At 52.4% G+C, this 21,656-nt stretch overlaps 1 protein-coding gene and 1 long non-coding RNA gene across 8 annotated transcripts in view; one reads left to right on the plus strand and one right to left on the minus strand.

Moving 5' to 3' along the window:
• The window catches only part of SLC27A1 (solute carrier family 27 member 1), a 35,797-nt gene that overhangs the window by 13,600 nt on the left and 541 nt on the right, over positions 1-21,656 (minus strand). For 4 of the 7 annotated variants that reach the window (XM_087443595.1, XM_087443593.1, XM_087443594.1 and 1 more), the window contains exon 2: positions 20,473-20,640. In XM_087443595.1, coding sequence (XP_087299721.1) covers positions 20,473-20,639 — 167 coding nt within the window. In that variant the 5' untranslated portion in view covers position 20,640. Of the gene's footprint in view, positions 1-4,350; positions 4,472-4,976; positions 5,655-9,814; positions 10,091-20,472; positions 20,641-21,390; positions 21,458-21,656 lie in introns of those variants that run through there. The other 3 variants (XM_087443591.1, XM_087443592.1, XM_087443590.1) reach the window with 3 other exon arrangements.
• On the plus strand, positions 12,315-14,582 carry LOC147914655 (uncharacterized). Its single transcript, XR_015555142.1, has 3 exons — positions 12,315-12,538; positions 12,630-12,667; positions 13,749-14,582. It is a non-coding gene; the product is annotated as an uncharacterized LOC147914655 (long non-coding RNA).

Consider the following 21,656-nt stretch of genomic DNA (forward strand, 5'->3'; position numbering starts at 1 on the left):
GAAGGAGCCAGGTCCCTGAATGACTGTGCAGGTGAGCAGCCGCCACTGACACCAGGCTGTTAGATGAGTGAGACAAGAACTTTTCTTGCTGTTTGAAGCCAACAAAAATTGCTTGAGATCACAGAACCAAGAAATCCAGGGTATCTCGGTGCAGGAGCTCAAGCAATGCGAAGTCTCCCTGCTCATCTGGCTCCCTGCCCTGCATGCCAGCCCCTGGCTCTGAGAGGTAACCTAGTGCTGGGGGATGCACTGACAAGCGGGGGCCTGTTTGTCACAGCAGCTGGCTCTGCCCTGACCTCGCATGGTCTCAACTCTGCCCCACTTCGGCCTCAGCTGGCCACCGTGTCCCAACAGTTTCAGTGACCACTTGTTATCAAACCCATCCTTTGCCCACCCCCACCCCCCACCCGCTGCTGCCTCCCCTGTGCCTCCTTGATTTCCTGCAGTGGCTTCCTCACAGCCCTGGACTCGACAGTCCCCAGCAGACCTCAGCACTGACATTCACTCGTTCCCTCCCTCCTTCATGCATGCAGGCAGCCAGTGTGGACCAGCACCTACTATGTGTTGGGTCTTGGCTCAAAGATGACCAGATCCACCACCCAGGGGCTCACAGTCCTCCCAGGAGAGAGACCCCCTCCATGTACATGAACGAGCGTGAGGGAGGTACTGAATGGTGACAAGGCCCTGATGGGCAATGCAGTCACAGTGACATGGGCCGGGGCGGGGGCAGGGAAGGCCCTCCAGAGAGGCAGGCAGGTCAAGTCTGAGCAGGGCCTCAGAAAGCAAAACGGAGTGGCCGTGGGTGTGAAGCCAGGGGCACAGCCAGTGCAAACGCCCTGGGGTGGGGATGGGCCTGGGGAACAGGGAGCATTTAAGAAGCAGAGCAGAGGCAGTGTGGTGGGGATCGGACAAGAGGGTGGCGAGGTCCTGGGTGGGCAGGCAGAGTCTGTCAGAGGAGAGGATGGACGGGGTCCACACAGCTGCCTACACCTAGAGGTTTTAAAAACAAGGGGTCAGGGTTCTGATGAGGTTTATGAGACTTCCTGCTTGGGTCAAGCCGCTTACCCTGGGGGCCCCGGGAATGCCCTCCAGCTGCCCCCAGGAAGGGACCAGGGCTCTGTGGCCCTTTGGACCCCACTCAACTTTAGCACCCTCACACATGCCACCTGCCAGCACACTGAGCTATGTGTAGCCCCCCATGCCTGGCCATTCCCTGGGGTCCTCCCAGCCTCCTCACCACCTCCTCCAGGAAGCCTTCCAGGGATCGGCAGGCTGTACCGTGCTCACTGCTCCCCCATTACAGCAGAGATTCCCACAAATGGGTCTGGGCTCAGGGAATGTTCCCTTGTCCACCCCGGGAGCCCTCCCTGCCTGCCTATACTCCCCCATCAAAGACCCTGTGCAAAGCCACCCAGTCATGGGTCCGCTCCCCCCTGGGCTGTGAGCGCCCGGGGAAGTGACATCTGTGTCGGTCGAGGAGCCTGGCATGTAATGGGCGCTCGGTACACAGAGAGCAGGTGACTGTGTCCACGCCCCTGAACCTGCAGCCCCATGTGCCTTCCCTCCCAAGCAGCCAGCACATAGGCACAGACTCTTCCATTCATCCCCCAAACGGTGAGCACCTACTGTGTGCCAGGCCCATGCTAGGTGAGACCCAGCGGTGACCAGGACAGACCCTCCACCCCCTTCATCTTCCCCCCAATCCATCTCCCTCTCCATCCTCCCCCTCACTCCCTCACTCTAGCCACGTGGGCCTCCTCGCTGTTCCCTGAACACATCCAGCATGCTCCCACCTCAGGGCCTTTGCACAGGCTGTGCCCTCTGCCTAGACCACTCTTCCCCCCACATCCACATGGCTCCTCTCCCACCTCCGTCAGGTCTTGCCTCAACTGCAGCCCTCTCAGGTGGCCATTCCTGGACCCAAGTCTGCTCCTGCACCACCTCCTGCCCTCCCCTCTTTGGTCCCTGCTTTGTTTTTCTCACCTCGGCACTCATGGCCTTCAAACGCCATATGCAGTTTACTCAGTTACTGTATCGCCCCTGGGCTCTCTCCCTGCTCTGGGTGGAAGGGGACTCACGTCTGTCTCATTCTAGGCCCTGGAGGGACAGCAGTGGAGGACGTGCAGTGAACCCCATGGACAGTCTTGGAGGGAGAGAGAGCTGTCTGGGGCTCCCGGACCAGGCCTGACCCCTGCAGCCCGAGGGAGCACTGCCCAGGCCTGCCCGGATGCTTGCCGAGAGCGGGGGCAGCCACACATGGGCAGGGTCTCGGGGCAAGGCCGCCCTGCGGAGGGGCCAGGCACAGGGACAGACGTGAGGAGCGAGGACAAGGAGTCCTGGCGGCCTCGCCCACGAGGCCCCTCCGGGTGCCACCCTGTTACTCGGGGTAGCTGACGAGCTCCACGTAAACCACCGCTTCCAATCAGAGAGGTCAGAGCCTCCGTGTGCAGCGGCCAGGGGAGAGCGCCTGGGAGAGGCAACGTCCTCCGCATCTGACCAGGAGCCCAGCACGTGGTGGGCGCTTGGTACACAGAGGCCGGAGGCCTGTGTCCACGCCCCTGGCCCAGAGCCCGGCACAGAGGCACACTCTTCCATTCATCCCCCCAAGGGCGAGCACCCACTGTGTACAGGTGACCCTGATCCGGGTGAGAAGTCCGATCACAGGGGCAAGGGCGGCATGCTGACAGCTAACGGGCAGGAGGGGTCTTCTGGGGAGACGGGAAGGTTCTGTATCTTGATGGTCGTGGTCACCTGGGTGTGGATGTTTGTCAGAAGCCCAACTGTACACTTAGATCGGGTGCATTTTATTCTATGTAAATTACACCTCAAAAACAACCCCTGAAGACAGAGCGGATTGGTGGGTGCCAGGGGCTGGGGGAGGGGGATGGGGAGTGACTGCTCATGGGGACGGAGTTTCCTTTTAGGGTGATGGAATGTTCTGGACCTAGACGGAGGAGATGGTTGCACAACATTGTGAATGTACTCAATGCCACTAATGATAAATTTTATATTACGTGTATTTTACTACAGTAAAAATGAGTGAATGAACGAAACCCATGAAGACTGTATTACAGCAAAGTTGAAAAGGGGAGTCCTTGGCTCCCAGAAATACACTCTGGAAAACCAACAGAAGAAGGGATGTGCCATGGGGTCAGACAGAGGAGGGAGTGGGTGGACACGAGGAGACATGCGTGCGCTCATGGAGGCTGGGAGACGGGCACATGGGCTCGTTACGTTCTCTCTGCTTCTGTAGGCTTAGAAATTGCCATAATAAAATGTTCTTCAAAAAATAATGTTTTTGTTTTTGTTTTTTGGTGAGGCAGATTGGCCCTGAGCTAACATCTGCCAATGCTCCTCTTTTTGCTGAGGAAGACTGGCCCTGAGCTAACATCCGTGCCCATCTTCCTCCGCTTTATATGGGACGCCGCCACAGCATGGCCTGACAAGCAGTGCGTTAGTGCGCGCCTGGGATCCGAACTGGCGAACCCTGGGCCGCCGCAGCAGAGCGCGCACTTAACCGCTTGCACCACCGGGACGGACCCCCAAAAATAATGTGTTAACCCTCTGAAGGTTCCCACTGTTTCCCATCTCTGTGGCCCGTGAGGCCCTGCACGGCCTGGCCCCATCATCTGCCTGCCTCCTCACCCTCCATTCCCCTAGCTTGCTCTCACCTCCTTCCCACATCTTCAGCACAGCAAAGGTTCCTGCCCCAGGGCCTTTGCCCATGAAGTTCCACTGCCCCAGGCCCCTCATGGCCTCCTTCTTATCCTTCACCTCTCAGCTCCACTGTCGCCTGCTGAGAGAGGCCCTCCCAGCTCCGCCCAGTTTGGATCACTGGGACTGTTTTAAAATACGCCTGCAAACTCTCTGACGGTCCTCCCTTCAAAGTGGGTTCGATTCCCCCCTTGAGTGTGGGCAGACTCGGGGACTCGCTTCTAAGGAAGAGAAAGTGGCAGGAGTGACGCTGTGTGACCTTGGGGACTGGAGCACGAAGAGGCTACACCCCTCCCTGGCACGCAGGCCTGCTCGTGCTCTCCGGACACTGGCCCTGGAACCCAGCGCCGGCCTGTAAGGAGGCCCAGACCACGTGGAGAGGCACATACGACTGTTCTGGCAACACGTCGAGGGAACGAGACTTCAGGTGATTCTCGTCCCAGATTTTGCGTCTTGCAGCTGACGCCCCAGACACGGCAGAGCAGAGACAAGGTGGCGACATCTGAACTCCTGACCCTCAGAAGCCCCTGGAGGTGACAGTGGCCATTGCTTTGCCCCCAGGCTCTGGGCAGCTCGTCCGCAGCCGTGGGGACTGATGCCCTCCGGCCCATTTCACCCCTTCAGAGCGAGCCTCACAATCCAAACGGCGGTCTGCCTTCAGTGTTTCCTGGACTTGCTGTCTGTGTCCAGGCGAGCAGGCTCCCCATCTGTCTGTCTGTCGCGTCCAGGGCTGCAGTTCCGGCACCAAGCACGGGGCCTGGAAAGTGAGGACGACGCTGGTGTCTCACAGGCTGGCTCAGTCGCAGCCCAGCCCCCTCTGCCTGCGTGACTGCAGCTGTTGAAGAGTGTCCCCAAAAACTCATGTTCCCCCGGAACCACAGACTGGGACCTTATTTGGAAACAGGGTCTCTGCAGATGTAATTAAGGTAAGCAGGCGATGAGGTCATCCTGATTCCCCGGGTGGGCCCTCAGTCCACCGACAGTGACTTTGTGAGAAGAGGAGACACAGAGACATAGAGGGGAAGGCCACGTGGAGACAGAGGCAGAGACTGGGGACGCAGCCACAAGCCAAGGAACGCCTGGAGCCCCCAGAAACTGGAAGAGGCCAAGAAGGGTCCTCCCCCAGAACCTCCAGAAGGAGCATGCCCTACCAACACGTGGATTTCGGGCTTCTGGGCTCCAGAACCGTGAGACAACAAGTGCCCGTTATTTTAAGCCATCAAGTTTATGATAATTTGTTGTGGCAGCCCCAGGACACTCACACGGCAGCTGTGGGCAGGTACTTCCCTCTCTGGGCCTCATGGTAAATGGGGACAATAAAATCCTGCACCTCCTAGGTCACTGTAGGGACAAAAGAGGTGGACGCAGATTTTGGAGGATGGGGCCTGGCACGTCCTAGGTTCTCAGTAAACTCTGTTGCTATCCTCTCCCCACAGAGGCACGCAGTCAGTAAGAAATCTGAAGTGAATTAGCATTTTATCTGCCCAGCAACCTGATTCATACCCACCCTGCAAGGAAGAGAGAGGAACAAGCAAGTCCCGAGAGCAGGGGTCAGCCCAGGAAGTCCCGGGGAAGGTCCAGGGGAGGGGGCAGGGCGTCATCTGAGGGCCTCATGCAAACACCGACTGCTCGAGTGCCCCCCCGGCAGGAGCAGGGAGCCCCGACACAGCCCAGGGGAAGGGAAAGTGGCCTGGAGTTCAAATTCCACTCCACCGCCTACCAGCTGTGGGGCCTGGGCAGACACAGCCCTCTCTGGGCCTCCTTACCTGGAACACCAGGAGGCTGAGCCTACTGACCCCAAGGTGTCTCCAGCTACACGAGGCATCGGTACCGCCCCTGCGCTACTCACGAACAGGAAGCGGGGCCCAGAGCAGTGACCCGTCTGTCAATGGGGGATCGGTGCCATTCTCAGCGTGACAGCGCCCAAGTGTATCAAGTGCCTGGCCGAGAAGAAGGCTTGAATAAGAAGGATCCATCGGTACTCTGCCCAGCAGGGGCCTGCCTCTGCTTTGCACCTGCTGTTCCCTCTGCCTGGACACTCTTCCTTCCCCCAGGTCTTTACAAGGTTGGCTCCTTCTTGTCTGACCACTTGTGCAGGGTGCCCTGCTGAGACCACTCTGGCTGAAGTAGCCACCCACTGTCCCCGCCCCTCCCCCCACGCTCTTCTTCTTGTCACTTTCTGATGCTTTATTATTTCCTCATTTCCTTCTCAGCTGTCCTTCTCCCTCATTAGGCTGTGGGCTCCACAGGACAGGAAAAGCATCTGACGTGTTCACAGCATGTCACGGTGACCATGCTGTCCTCCAAGCCCAGATGGGGTGTGGCGCCCAGGAGGTCCTCAGGGATGGGTTGAACAAGCGACTTTCTCCAGTGCAGACTCTCCGGAATCTGACCATCTCAGCAGCCCAGCCTGGCCCCCACTGCACACAACTGGACCAGTGCAGTCACCTCCTCCCGCTCTCCCGGCTCTGCCCTGGGCCAGGCCCCACTCCCCGCGTAGCGGGGTGGACAGTGGCCCCCAGAAGATGTGTCTGAGTCCTGACCCTAGAACCTATGACTGTGACCAGACATGGAAAAAGGGTCCTTGCAGATGTCATTAAGCTCAGGGTCTTGAGAAGAGATCATCCTGGACTAGGGGGGGCTCTAAATCCAATGACAAACGTCCCTATAAAAGACAGAGGAGGAGGCCCGGACACAGAGAGGAAGGCCATGTAAAGACGGAGGCAGAGATGGGAGCAACGCCACCGCCAGCCAAGGGTCTGCCAAGGACCGCCGGCAGCCCCCAGAAGCTGGGGGCGAGGCCTAGGACAGAGTCCCCCTCGGAGCCTCCAGAAGGAGCCAGCCCTGCCTACCTTGATCTCAGACTCCTGGTGTCTACACCTGTGGCAGAATAAATGTCTGTTGTCTTAAGTCACCCTGTTTGTGCCCTTTTGTTATGACAGCCACGTGAAACGCAGACACCGCGCTTCATCTCCGACATTGGTCTGTCTTGCTTACTGCTCTCAGCCCAGTGCCCCCCACAGGGGAACAATGTCTCCATTCCCACTGTCAGGGCACAAGTGCCTGCCTGGTTGCCTCAAACCCTCCTCATGGAGCCACCCTCCTCCTCCTCAGTGCAGGCCAGCCTAGCTGTGCTGCTCTCCTGCTCAGAACCCTTCCCCTGGGCACAGGACACTCCTCCTCTCAGCATTCAAAGCCCTGGAAATTTAGCTCTGCCTACTCACCCCCTTGGCTCCCTCAACTCTAAAACTGCCCAGGGCCGGCCCCGTGGCTTAGCGGTTAGGTGCGCGCGCTCCACTACTGGCGGCCCGGGTTCGGATCCCGGGCGCGCACCGACACACCACACTGCTTCTCCGGCCATGCTGAGGCCGCGTCCCACATACAGCAACTAGAAGGATGTGCAGCTATGACATAAAACTATCCACTGGGGCTGTGGGGAAAAAAAGGAGGAGGATTGGCAATAGATGTTAGCTCAGAGCCAGTCTTCCTCAGCAAAAAGAGGAGGATTAGCACGAATGTTAGCTCAGGGCTGATCTTCCTCACCAAAAAATAAATAAATAAAATAAAACTGCCCAACTCATACACATCCCCCCAACACATCAGCCCCTTTCAAAACCCCTGCAACATGGGACATGGCAGTGCCATGTTCCCTTTCTTTTGCCCAGGGAAGCTGTCATCAGCATGTGATGGCTGGAGCCACAGCAGCCAATATGAGACCGTGAGGGTACCCAACCAGAGATGCCGAGCCTTCGCAGTGAGGATAGCAGAGCAGAAAAACAGATGGAACCTGGGTCAATGACAACACACTGAGCCATGAGTTGAGCAAACTGAAGCCACCTCATGCCCCAACTCCATGTTTACACATAGCTATAAATGTTCCTTACCATCAATGCCACTTCTGGTTAGGATTTCCACTACTAACAGCCAAAAGCCTTCTCACAGAGAACCCCTCCCAGGAGAGGCTGATCCACTCATGCAGTGCACCCCCACTGAGCACCACCACACACTGGATATCATGACAGGAACGGGACACACAAGTGACAAAGGCAGGCATGATCCCTGTTCCTGTGGGGTTTACAGTCTAGGGAGGGGGAGACAGTTAATAACCAAAGAAAAAGCAAACAAAAACAATGAGAGTTTTATGATAAGTCTCCTAAGAAGGAAACAACAGGAAGATGTGATCAGATAAAGCCAGGACAGACTTTATCCCTGGGGGCAGGGGAGCCCTCTCAGAGGAAGCGACCTTCACACTGAGTCTGAAAGGATGAGAAGGAGCCAGCCGTGGGTAAAGCTGGGAGAAATCATTCCAGGTGGATGACACCGCCAGTGCAAAGGCCCAGAGGCAGGAAGGAGACTGGCATGTTTAAAAGAGAGCAGGCTGGAGAGGAGGGAGTGAAGCAGAGTGTGAGGAGACAGCACAGTGTTGGGAATCTCTCTCCACGGCTCCGGATCATTCCACTAATTGGAGTATTGATTTGGGCACATTAAAGTCGCATGGGGGAAATGACAGTGTTATTCATTTGTAGCTTCCAATGGGCAGAAGATGGAAAGAACCAAATGTCCTTCAGTAGAGGAGGGGTAGATGAACAGCGACTCATCCTTACAATGGAAGACCGCTCAGCCTTCACAAGAACGGTGCCCCCACTGCACCTGGAGGAGGAAGGAGCCTCGAGGTAAGTGGGAAAGTCAGGAGTGATCTCGTGGCAGAGACGGCAGATCGCACACCCAGACGGTGACTGATCACTAGGCCTCACCGCCTCCCCCAAAACAGCCAGTAAAGGGAGGTTTTTCTAAAGTGTGAACTCACAAAGACTGGAAAAATGGGAGCAGAGACCAAATCACCCCATGTTTGGAAGCTGGGGAGCAGCAGATACGAGGCGGTGCCCCCAGGGGGGTGGGAGAAAGCAGAATCCTGGGCTGCAGTAAGGGGCTGGTGGAAATCTGTTTAAGAAGCAACCCCTCTATAAAATAAAGTCCTGGGGTGTAATGTACAGCATGTGACTACAGTTAGTAACACTGTATTACACATGGGAAAGTTGCTACAAGAGTAGATCTTAGTTTTCATAACAAGAAAGAAAATTTTGTATCTACGCATGGTGACAGATGTTAACTAGACTTATGTGGTGATCACTTCACAATATATACAAATATCGGAGCATTCTGTCGGCCACCTGAAACTAATGTAATGTTATATGTCAATTACACCTCCATAAGTTTAAAAAAGAAGCAGCGACCCCCTTGCCACCCTGGATGACCCCGCGAGAGGACTGGCGGGACCGCCATGGGGAGAGGGCCAGCAGGAGGCCGGGGACCACAGGAAGCAGCCCCTGTAAGGGGCTCCCCGTCCACAGGCGACAGGAGAAACAGGAAGCGCGGCTGCAGCTGGCCATGCTCGGGCAGCGTGAGCACCGCGGGCCCAGCCCTCACGGCCGCCCGGCCTGCTCGCGCCCGCGGCCTCTCTGCAGCACACCCACACCAGCAGGCAGTGGGCTCCAGTGCTCGGCTCCAGCCACACGCCTGAGCCACCCCCACCCTGGGACAAAGAGGCCACTGTTTGCCTCTTGGCCCTTCCCAAGTCCTCTTCTCATCCCTCTGCTCCTCTGGCCCTCCTGTTTTCACCCCGAGCTCCAGGGCGCAGCGACAGGAAAAAACCAAGGCCGAACATGATCCGATTTCATGCCGCAATACAGGATGAGTTGGGAGAACTGGGGCAGGGTGCTTAAATATTTTCTGAACCCGGGGTCTAAATGTGGTCCCCACCACCCCCTCAGCACAGCACAGCGGCTAAGAACACAGACTCCAGAGCCCTGCCCCTCCCGTCCTGTGTGCTCCTGGGCAAGTGACCTCACCTCTCTGTGCCTCGGTTCACCAACCTGTAAAATGGGATTAGTCCTTCTTTATAGGACTGTGAGAGCATCAGAACAGGCTGCAATAGTTAGCTATTGCTGCCTAACAAACTGCCCCAAAATTACCGGCTGGAAACAACATTTATTATCTCCTGGTTTCTGTGGTCAGGAATCCGGGAGCAGCTTAGTTGGCTGGTTCTGGCTCAGGGTCTCTGCGAGGCTTCAGTCAAGGTGTCAGCTGGGGCTGCACTCACCTCAGAGCCTCATGGGGAGAGAATCCACTTCTGAGTTCATGCACGTGGCCTCTCCAGAGGGCCGCTGCACCTCCTGGCAGCCGCTTCCCCGGAGAGATCCAAGCGAGCACTCCAGACGGGCCACCGTCCTCTCAGGACTGCACCTCAGAAGGAACGGCCCTCTACTGCTGCTGGGTCCTATTTATTAGAAGTGGGTCACTAGGTCCGGCCCACACTCCAAGGGAGATCAGACGAGGGTGTGAAGACCAGAAGGTGGGGCCATCTTCAAGGCTGCTCCTACAGAAAGGTGGGTCAGGCCCTGTGTCAGGGACTCGGAGTGGACCCAGCTCCTGCCCTGTCTCAGGGGACACAGAGCCGGGCAGAGGCCCCGGCTGCATGGCGCAGAGCCCAATGAGGTAGGCAAGGCCTGCCCACCAACAAAGGTATCCTGTGCTCCTCGGTGTGCCATCCTGAGCGGAGGCCAGGCCCCCAGGGGCACAAAGACCAAGGTCTCCATCTGGGACCCACAGAGCCACAGTCTAAGGGGGGGAAAGAAACCCAAGAATTGAAAGGCAGGAAAGCAGACGCGTAAGATAATCACGAACAACGGATGCTGCTGGTGGCTACAAGCCGAGCTCTGGAGCCACACTGCCTGGGCTCAAATCCTGCCCCCACTACTTGCCACCTCTCTGACCCTGGGCAAGTGACAAAACCACGCTGTGCCTCAGTCTGCTCATCTATAGGGTGGGAACAAGAGAGCACCCACCTCACGGGGTTGTTGGGAGGGCTTGAAGCAGTCATGCTTTGCACGGTACCTGGCGCAGAGGGAGCCCTCTAAATGTCGGCCATTGTGCCAGAGAGCAACAAGGTGGGAGGGTCTACAGAGATGCAGTGGCAGAGAGGGCTCTCTGAGAAGGTGACATGTGAGCCATGGCATGACAAAAATGAAGAGCAGAGGAAAAGTGATCCAGACAGAGGGAACAGCAAGTGCAAAGGCCCTGGGGCTGAAACAAGGCTAAGCTTGCTTAGAAACAGCAAGGAGGCCAGTGTAGCTGGAAGAGTGAGAAAGGAAAGGAGAGGAGGTTGGGGACATGACCAGGAACCTCCTATGGTCTAGATTCTAAGGGCAACAAGGAGCCACAGGAGGGAGCTGAGCAGGAAACTCAGGAAAGGGTGCCCTGAGGGAGGCAACATCATGAAGTGTCAGCAGGCAAAAGGAAGCCCAGTGTGTTCCAGGCAGAGGAAGCAGCCTGAGCCTGACAAGGCGAGTCGATCTGGGGGCCAGGTGAACATGGAGGTGGGAGTGGCAAGTGGGCAGGGGAGAGGTCAGCAGCTAAAGGCTGAGTCCTTCTCCCGCAGAGGATGGGGATAGTGGAGGGTGTGTGAACAGACGGTGCAGTCAGATCCGCACGTCAGAAGGAACGAGGGCAGGGGAGGAGGAAGGGATGGGTTCTAGAAGGTTCGGAACCAGTCAATTGGCAGGAACTTTTCTCAGCTCCACACCATCCCCGCCGCTCACGGAAACTCAGTTCCTCACCCTCACTCACGGAAACTCAGTTCCTCACCCTCACCGTGGATCCCGAAAGGAGGGAGTGCCCGCAAAGGCACTGCGCCTGGCAGACCCACAGCAGGCGCTCACATGCTCCCTCCTGGGGGGCTCTTACTGATATTGCTCCCGTGGAAATCTCCGGCAACACCTATTTCACCCCTGTAGGACCCCCAATAGCTTCTTTGAGCAAGCCCCTCAGAGACACCCCAGACCTTCCAAGGATGCCTGCACACCACACCAGAATCCCTCCCCAGAGATCCCAGGCTCCAGAGAACCCCAACAAGTCTTGTGCTATACAGCAACCTCTCCACGGACCCTGAACAACCCCCAGTCCCGCACAGACCCCAAACTCTCAAAGAGCGCCCCACACACAGAGAAACCTGTAAATGGCCCTGAGGCGACACACCCTTCAAAGACCCTAAAAGTCCTTTAAGACACCCCAAGAAGCCCCTTCACCCCCCCAAAAAAAGCTCTAAAAAGACTCAAAGTGTCTTGGTAGTCCCCAGAAACCACTGGGTCTCTCCTGTGAACCCCTAGGGACCTACCAGAGTCCCTGAAGAGCCCCCAGAGGCCTCTCAGTCACCAAGGCCCCACAGAGACCCCCAAATCCCCAGGACCTCCGGATCAGTCCCAGCTCTCTGGAACTCCTACCAGCTGCCTTTGGAATTAGTAAGAGAAACCTCAACTAAACTGGAGTCAGGAAGGCCTACAGGGCACGCTCTCACCCCCTAACATGCATCATCAATTACTCCAAACACGAAGAGCTGGACACGTGTGCCCGGGACAGGAAGGTGTTTTCTATTTTACTACCCAGCAGGAGGGAGGAAGATTTCTCTCCCCACCTGGCAACAGCCCAGCCAATGAGAGATTGCAGCACCCAACCAATGAGAAGCCCGGGCTCCTCCAATGGACTCTTTGTCTATTACAACCCACCCCCCAACTCCCCCTTTTCCTCTATAAAAGAAAGCCCCTTCCTTTGTTTCTCTGGATTTTCCTATGGTCCACCACAGCCTGCATATCCTGAATTGCAATTCTTTTGATTATTCCCTAATAAACTCATTTTGCAGGTAAAACAACTGGCCAATTTACTTGGAATCCAAAGGAGGCAACCCCCAAGAGATGATGACCCCGGAATCTAGCAAGGTACCCGGCCGAGCGCCTTGTGCTTCTTACTTCCAGGAGCCGTTGCCTATTTGGTGAGTCTCCTCTCAGATTCCAAGCCCCGCTCCCTTCGTGCTCTGAGCTCTCGGCTTTATTCGGGATTGGGAAAGGCTTTGTCTTTTCCAGGGAAGGACTTCGTCCTTGGGTTCAAGGCTTCATCCTTGGTGAGTACTGTTATTTTCTGAAGCACACAGTGGGGATTGGGCTAGCTGGGAATCCAGGAATCTTCTTTTGTTTTCAGGTTCTTTCTGAAATCAGGGATGGCAATCCAGCAGCTTTCTTTTGTTTTTAACATCCTTCTGGAATCAGGGGTAGGACTCTAGCAACTTTCTTGAGTTTTCAGAAGAATTTAAGAAGTGAGATCCCAGTCATCTAAATGTTCTGAGGGCAGCCCTCCATCAGGGCCCCAGTCGGGTTTATGTGGATGGGCATCCACATGTGCACTTTAAGTCAGCGGGCCCAACAAACCAAGGGCGTCCAGAATTACAATGGCCGTCATGGGGAACTTTTGATCTCCCCAAACTTGTTTTTCTTAAAACCAAATTGGAAGCCTCTTTTTCCCCTCCCACTTCTTCTTTGTCTCCAGACATATGCTGTCCATCCTGTGCTCAAGCCTCAGCCCAGCACCGCCTTGTTTGTCCCCCGGCTCCTTTGTCTCAGGCTCTACCCCGACAGCGTCTTCCTCTTTCTCTTCTGCATCTCCACTTCTATTCATTTACTAGGCCACGATTTCCTAGAAAAATACCATGCTGGAATTTCTTTTTCTCAAAAGGGGGAAATAATTCTAGAATTTGACGTGCGAAGACATGCGAATAAGAGTCTTTAGTAAAAAAATATAAATAAATAAATAAAAAAAACCTCTTTGGCCAGGTGAGCAGGCAACCTTAACTAGGTCTATCTGCCAGAAATACAATTTGGATCCAACTCTTTCTTTGAGGTTTGTACCTGAGACATAGCTAAAATTTTTTAAATAAAAGCTGTAAGAGCTCTGTATGTTATGTATGTCTATGTATGTGTGTTGTAGAGATGTGATATTTCTTTTTTTACCTCTGGACAGTATTACTAAAATTCATTTCTAAAAGAGCTCTATCTAATTGGCTTGAAATTAACTCCTTATAAATTAAGTATTCATAAATCTCAGAAATATAAGAGAAACTAACCCAAATGCTTTCCAAGTTTACGTGATCTAGGATTAATCTTTAGTAAATAAAAGCTAGTTTAAGGTTGTTGGTCTAATTAAAACAGGCATGTCTTGAAACCAGAACCAAGATGAACAGACAACCCACCAGCTGGGAGAGAATATTTGCAAAACATACATCTGACAAGGAGTTGATCTCCATAATATTATGGAGTTCTTTATATATATAAAGAACTCACACAACTGAACAACAAAAAAACAAACAACCCGATCAAAAAATGGGCAGAGGAAATGAACAGACACTTCTCCAAAGACGATATACAGATGGCCAACAGGCACATGAAAAGATGCTCAACATCACTAGTCATCAGGGAAATGCAAATCAAAACAACACTAAGATATCACCTCACGCCCCTTAGAAGGGCTATAATCACCAAGACAGAAAACAACAAGTGTTGGAGGGGACGTGGAGAAACAGGAACCCTCATACACAGCTGGTGGGAATGCAAACTGGTGCAGCCTCTATGGAAAATGGTATGGAGATTCCTCAAAGAATTAAAAATAGAGATGCCCTATGATCCAGCCATCCCACTACTGGGAATCTATACAGCGAACCTGAAATCAACAATCCAAAGAGGCTTATGCAGCCCTATGTTCATTGCAGCATTATTCACCATAGCCAAGAAGTGGAAGCAACCTAAGTGTCCCTCGACTGACGACTGGATCAAGAAAATGTGGTGTATATATACAATGGAATACTACTCAGCCATAAAAAAAGACAAAATCGTCCCATTTGCAACAACATGGATGGGCCTGGAGCGTATTATGTTAAGTGAAATAAGCCAGAAAAAGAAAGACAAACACTGTATGATCTCACTCATATGTGGAATATAAACCAACACATGGACAGAGAAAACTGTATTGTGGTTACCAGGGGCAGTGGGGGTGGGGGTGGAGGGTGGGCACAAGGGGTGAAGGGAGTCATATATATGGTGATGGACAAACAAAAATGTACAACCCAAAATTTCACAATGTTAAAAACTATTAAAACATCAATTAAAAAAAAAAAAAACAGGCATGTCTTTAGTTACCAATGGTGAATGTGATGCAGAGACACACATATTTCAACCTACCTGGGTTTATTAAGTTCATGTTATCTCTGTTATAAAATATGTCAGCAAAAAAAATAAAATAATAACAATAACTTAAGATGATGACTAACTGCTTTAATGCCACATGAAGTTTTGTGAGTAATCTAAACATAATTGCTGGGAACAAACGATTTAGGTAGATGAAAATTGGTTAAGAGTTTTTGGGTGCAATAATTATGTTTTATGGTATGTATACTTGAAAAATAGCTTCCAAAATCTTTTTGGCAACTTGAAACTTTAGAGTTTTGCTAAGCTAAATTAAATGATGGAATTTCATTGAATATCTGGATCATTTTCCAAACAAGATAAAATACTAAAACATTAATTACGGAACATAGGTTTACCTACTTGTGGCATTTTATTGCAAAGAAACTAAAGATAAATTTGGATCTGTTAATAACCATGTCTTGTGCCACATTGAAAGATTATAAATTTGCCAGTCCACAATTGCTTACGTCTTAGTTTTCTCTAGGAGTTAAGGATTCTACGTGTTAAGAATTCTAATATATGTAACTAAAGCTACTAAAAACAAAAAGGGAAACATTTCTGGATGCAAGGAAAGTAGGATGTGTGTTTCAGTAGAAGAAGGTATGAGGAATAGAGATGTACTTTTGTTGAGGGAAAAGAGAATAATTTTGTCCTAAAGTGAAGCTGATGGTTTCAGAATAGGAAAGAGGAAAAACCCAACAAAGTCTGAATGTAAAAAAAAAGTGAAGGGCCGGCCCCATGGCTTAGTGGTTAAGTGCGCGCGCTCCGCTACTGGCGGCCCGGGTTCGGATCCTGGGCATGCACCGACGCACCGCTTCTCCGGCCATGCTGAGGCCGCCTCCCACATACAGCAACTAGAAGGATGTGCAACCTAGACGTACAACTATCTACTGGGGGGCTTTGGGGGAAAAAAAGGAGGAGGATTGGCAATAGTTGTTAGCTCAGAGCTGGTCTTCCTCAGCAAAAAGAGGAGGATTAGCATGGATGTTAGCTCAGGGCTGATCTTCCTCACAAAAACAAAAAAAAAGTGAAAAGGTTGATGAAAAAGAATCTCTAGAAAAAAAATTTAATATGTAGTCAAGCTGGCTAAGATTGGAACAATTTAATTGAGTGAATGAGTTTTAATAGCAAAAGTAAGCTGATGCAAAATTAAAATTTGGCTTTCTTTTCTGTTAAAAGGACAAGGTTTTCTTGGACTGTTAATCTGCTTTTGATAACAGATTGTGAAAGCTTCTTTACCTTTTAAGTAATATGCCTAGAAAGCAGAGATTTTGCGTTTTATCAAAATAATTTCCTGTGTTGTTCTTATCAGGTCTTTACTTACTTAGGAAAACTGAGTCTTCTTAATATTAAAGTTTTGCTTACAACTATGTAACCTTTTGTATTCGCATTTGAAATCTTTTATTGTTACTTTGGTCAAATAGATATGTTATCACTTTTAATTCTAGTTACTATCTAAAAATGTATGTCACAAAAAATCCCCACTTTCCTTGTCAAGTGCATTATAATGACCCCTCATCTGACCCTCACCCAGTGCTCTCTGTTTGTCTTCTGTCAGTTACAGACAGCTGTTGTTTTACTCCAGTGTTCTTACAAATGTTTCATCTTCACAGAGATTCATGGAAAAGACTTGGACAAGTACTCTGCAATACAGGTTTTTGATAATTTTAAGATCATAACACTGAGCTGGGTAAGAATTTCTAAAACTCGCATGGAAAACTGATTGCTTTAATGTTTTCTTTTCCAGATGTGAAGCACCCCTTTTCTCCTCTCCTTTAAGCTATCCATAACTTACAGCAATTGGGGAAAGTGTATCTTTGCAACAAAGGTTGAAGCATTTATCTTTTTCTCCCTACCTGATCCCTCCAGAATTTGGAAACTCTTATGTATTCTTTTCATGACAATATAAAAATTTGCATAAACTCAATGAGTCTGTTCTCCTTATAGCAGGACACAATTGGAAATACTGGACACATTACCAAGGCTTTGACTAGAATGTCATATTTGAGAGAGATATATGTAGACTCAGATATGACAAGACAGCTTTAAGCAACTGCTTGGAAAAAATCAGCCTAGTACCTTGCTTACAAGTTTCCAGCAAAGCAATCTTAAAAAGAGCTTATACGGTCAGTCACTATTCTTGCTACATTTATGTAAATAATCAGGCCAAGTTTAATACAAACAAATTAGTTTTACTGTGATAAAAATGGGGGTAACCATGGAGAGAGAAATTATGTTTGCACCTTTGTCGATATTAGCTTCTAGTCCTACTAATTGTCTTTAAGGTTTTGTTACACCCGCAAGCTGGACTGAATACCAAATTCTTCTAGTTCCTCAAATATCTCGCTATGATTCTCCAAATTAACGTTTCAAATTTTTAATGCCCTTACATCTCCTTGGAAGGGACTAGACCAGGTCCTCCTCACTAGCCAGATGGCTGCCAAACTTGAGAGACTTGAGGCTGGGGTACACATCTCACAGCTAAAGAAGGCTCCACCTGACCTCTGGTCCTGTACAAACGCGGGGACCTCTGAATCAAGTGGATGAGGAAGAGAAGCGGCCAACACCTGACACCTGAGGCAGACAGCTTTCCCAAGAGGACCAGACCAGGCCTGTACACCCTTTTCTCACTGTTGCCTCTCGCTTTATTTTCTCCTTCTCTTTCTTGGAAGGACAATGCCCTTGTCGGCATTTCCCAATCTATTGTGAAAGGGAGAAACCTCTCCAACTGTTGGATTTGTCATCAAAAACCTTCATCTGTCCAAGATAGCAATGATTCCTTAGTTCGCCCTATAAGTAATTTTGCTGAAATTCCAAATGCCACTGTATGCCTAAATTGTTCTACAGGTCCCTTCTATAAAGTTAGGATACTAAGCCCACCCAACCTTGTTTCTTGCTTCAGTCTAATCCAACCCTGAGATGGGAAAATGAGAGCTCGCGAATATCTATATAAGAAACTCTGTGGAGCCGTCAATGTAAACTGGGCCATTTGCAAACTTGTTGACATACCCATATATTTAGGCAATCTCTTGGTATGTAACAACACAATGTCTGAGCCTCGGTTAAATGGTGCTAATGCCTCCATGCCAGTGAGTGGGTCCACAGATACTGTCACTTATGTAGGAGCCTTACGTACACCTCCTGGCTACATCTTTGTACGTGGAGGTTTCGGTAATGTCCTTTATGCTTGAACAATTAATTGCCTTAACGGCTGGAGAAGACAAGGACAGTGTACCTCTGCTGTGTCCACTGTCCTACTCTATCTGCATAACCAAACAGAGGCCTCTCATTAGTCTGTCGCATTAATCCTCTATAACTGCCTTAAACGAGAACTTCCAGAAGGCATGTATGATTCTGGGTTTGCCTCCACGGAGAAAGCTTTCTTTCCGTGGATCAGAGTGAGTGCCAGTGAATACATAAAAATCTCTTCCTGACACTAGAAGAGTTGGCCAACTCCACAGCCAAAGCAGTTTCAGTTCAGCAATGATCACTTAGCTCATTGGCCAAGGTAGTCTTGGATAATCGTATAGCTCTTGATTACCTACTTGCTGAGCAAGGAGGTGTCTGTGCAGCGGTGAACACCTCCTATTGCACGTGGATAAATGCCTCTGGGGAAGTAGAAACCCAATTACACAAGATTAGAGAGCAAGGACATTGGCTACAACCAATTTCACCTGACAATCCCCTATCTTTTGATTTGTTGAGCTGGGTACCTTCAGGTCTGGGCTCCTGGTTTAGAACCATCCTGAAAACTGGGCTTATAGTAATGCTCTTAATCTTACTCTGCACACTTATTGTAAAGTTCTGTACTTATTGCCTATCAAACCTTTGTAAAGATAACGTACCGAATAACGTGATGCTAACCCAGCACCTCGAGATGATTGCCAACGCTTACAACCTCGGAAAAATATAGACTTTAGGTAAGAAATGCCTGAGAGTTCTCCCTCCTACCCCTCCTTATTACCCAAATGTAGCCTAAATGGTTTCTAGTCCATGCACTTTCCCTCCGAGGCAGGACCTGACAACCTGGAAAGGTCCTTCCTGGCACTGAGGGACAAAGGCTACCAGACTTAGAAGACCTGACTGTTTTTGGGGTTTTTTTGTTTTTGGTGAGGAAGATCAGCCCTGAGCTAACATCCATGCCAATCCTCCTCTTTTTGCTGAGGAAGACTGGCCCTGGGCTAACATGCGTGCCCATTTTCCTCTATTTTATATGGGAGGCCACCACAGCATGGCTTGACAAGCGGTGCGGCCGTCTGTGCCCAGGATCCGAACCTGCGAACCCTGGGCCGCCAAAGCAGAGCGCATGAACTTGTGCCACGGCACTGGGCCGGCCCCAGAAGACCTGACTCTTGATCAGCTATGCTTTTGGAGAAAGATCTTCAGCCAAAGGGAAAAACGTGAAATTAATAAGAGAAACCTCAACTAAATTGGAGTAGGGAAGGCCTGTTAGGGAGCTCTCACACCGTAACACACATTATCAATCACCGGAAACAGAAGAGCTGGACGCCTGCATCTCAGACAGGAAGGTGTTTTCCGCTTTCCTACCCGGCAGGAGCAAGGAAGATTTCTCTCCCCACCCAGCAACAGCCCAGCCAATGAGAGGCTGTAGCAACCAACCAATGAGAAGACTTTACACTTTGGACTCCCAGGTTTCTCCAATGGACTCTTTGTTTATTACAGCCCCTCCCAACTCCCCCTTTTCCTCTATAACAGCAAGCCCCTTCTTTCATTTCTCTGGATTTGCCTATAGTCTACCATGGCCTACATATCCCAGATTGCAGTTCTTTTGATTGTTCCTGAAGAAACTCATTTTGCAAGTAAAACAACTGGCCAAGAATATCTGCACACAACACCGGAATCCCCTCCCAGAGATACCCCAAGAGGACCCCCAACAGCTTCTTTGAGCAAGCCCCTCAGAGACACCCCAGACCTTCCAAGGATGCCTGCACACCACACCAGAATCCCTCCCCAGAGATCCCAGGCTCCAGAGAACCCCAACAGGTCTTCTGCTATACAGCAACCTCTCCACGGACCCTGAACAACCCCCAGTCCCGCACAGACCCCAAACTCTCAAAGAGCGCCCCACACACAGAGAAACCTGTAAATGGCCCTGAGAAGACACACACCCTTCAAAGACCCTAAGTCCTTTACAGACACCCCAAGAAGCCCCTTCACCCCCCCAAAAAAAAGCTCTAAAAAGACTCAAAGTGTCTTGGTAGTCCCCAGAAACCACTGGGTCTCTCCTGTGAACCCCTAGGGACCTACCAGAGTCCCTGAAGAGCCCCCAGAGGCCTCCCAGTTACCAAGGCCCCACAGAGACCCCCAAATCCCCACGACCTCCCGATTAGTCCCAGCTCTCTGGAACTCCTACCAGCTGCCCAAAGACCCCCAAGTTGTGCTCCAGTCCCCTGAGGTCTCCCAAGCAGTCTCAAGAACCCTGAAACCTACTCAGCTAATCTACCTCTAGAGACCCTCAAGCTGTCCCCAGCAGGTCCCCTCAGAGCCCCCCAACCCGCCAGTCAGGCCCCAGCCCCGCCCTCACCCAAGCCCCGCCCCATCTCTAAAACCTCTCCCCCAAGCCCTCAGAGTCCCCGACACCGCCCATGCAGCCCCATTCTGTTCGCCCCCAGGGCGCGCAGTCTGCCCCCGGCCGGGCCGCGACCCAGGACCAGGCCCGGGCTGCACTCACAAGAGGTCCCGCCGCGCGGTCTTGCAGACAATGCGCAGGAAACGCCAGCCGCCGCCGCCAACGTACACGCCGAGGGCCGCCGCTGCGCTCCACGTCCACGGCAGCCCCAGCAGCCATAGCAGCACCAGCGAGGCCACGGAGACGGAGCCCGCACCCGGAGCCCGCATCCTGCGGAGACAGAGCGCTGAGGCCGCGGGCTGCTCGGCCCCGCCCCTCGGCGAGCTCCGCCCCCAGACCCCGGCTCCGCCCCCTGGGCGAGCCCAGGCCGCCCGCTTCGAGCCAGACCCCGCCCCATGCCCGGGATTGGCCACGTTCTGGCCAGACTCCGCCTCGTCCCACGTTGGGCGCAGGCCTCCTTGCCCCTAGCCCGGCCCAGGCTTCTCTGCCAATCATTAATACAGGCCGCGCCCACGCAGTTCTTCCACCCCCGTCAGTCACTGTCACGCCCTGCCCAATGCCTTGAACTAACTGCGAGATTCTGGACTCAAATTCCACCCTCAAGTCTTGGCTCCCAAGCCTTGTCCCCACCGCATACCTAGGCCCTTCGCAACCACTCGATCAGGCCCCGCCCCCATGCCACGACCTAGCCGCTGTCCTTGGTCCCAGTACCCACCCCCACTTCCTGTCCCCAATCGTGTCCAGCCACAGTCCTGGGCTTTCGTCCAGGTCCCGCCTCTCCCCAATCCCCACCACACATTGGGCCCCGCCCATAAGCACACGCCCCGCCCCTCCAGCTCAAGCCCCGCCCCCAGTTCCGGGCCTAGCCCACATTCCCATGCCCGGGTTCCACCCCTGGCCACCGGCCGCGCCCTCAGGCTTTGGCCCACTGTCCACCCCCGGGCCTCACTCCGGCCCACCTAGCGCCCTAGGCCCCGCCCCACCTGCCCTCCCAGGCCCGCCCCAAGGCTCTCTTCCGACCTCCCTGGCTCACAGCCCCTCAGCCGCGTAGCCGAAGCCTGCCTCCTTCGGAAGCCACGACCATAGAGAGGGCGCTGCGGCCAGAGAGGCAACGGCCAACGAGACCGGGGGCTAGAACGGCCCGGCGCAGACAGCCGCTGTCTCCCTGGCAACCAAGCTCCTCCCCTCCACCGACCTCCAGCCGTGAGTTTAGGGAACGCGTGCGTCACGCAGCTCCTCGGAGTGGCTCCCGGGCGCTCCCAGCCCGAGACCTAGATGGCATCCAG

The sequence above is a fragment of the Ceratotherium simum genome, chromosome 18, assembly GCF_057802395.1.
Source record: "Ceratotherium simum simum isolate JZ-2026a chromosome 18, ASM5780239v1, whole genome shotgun sequence".
Taxonomy (NCBI): domain Eukaryota; kingdom Metazoa; phylum Chordata; class Mammalia; order Perissodactyla; family Rhinocerotidae; genus Ceratotherium; species Ceratotherium simum.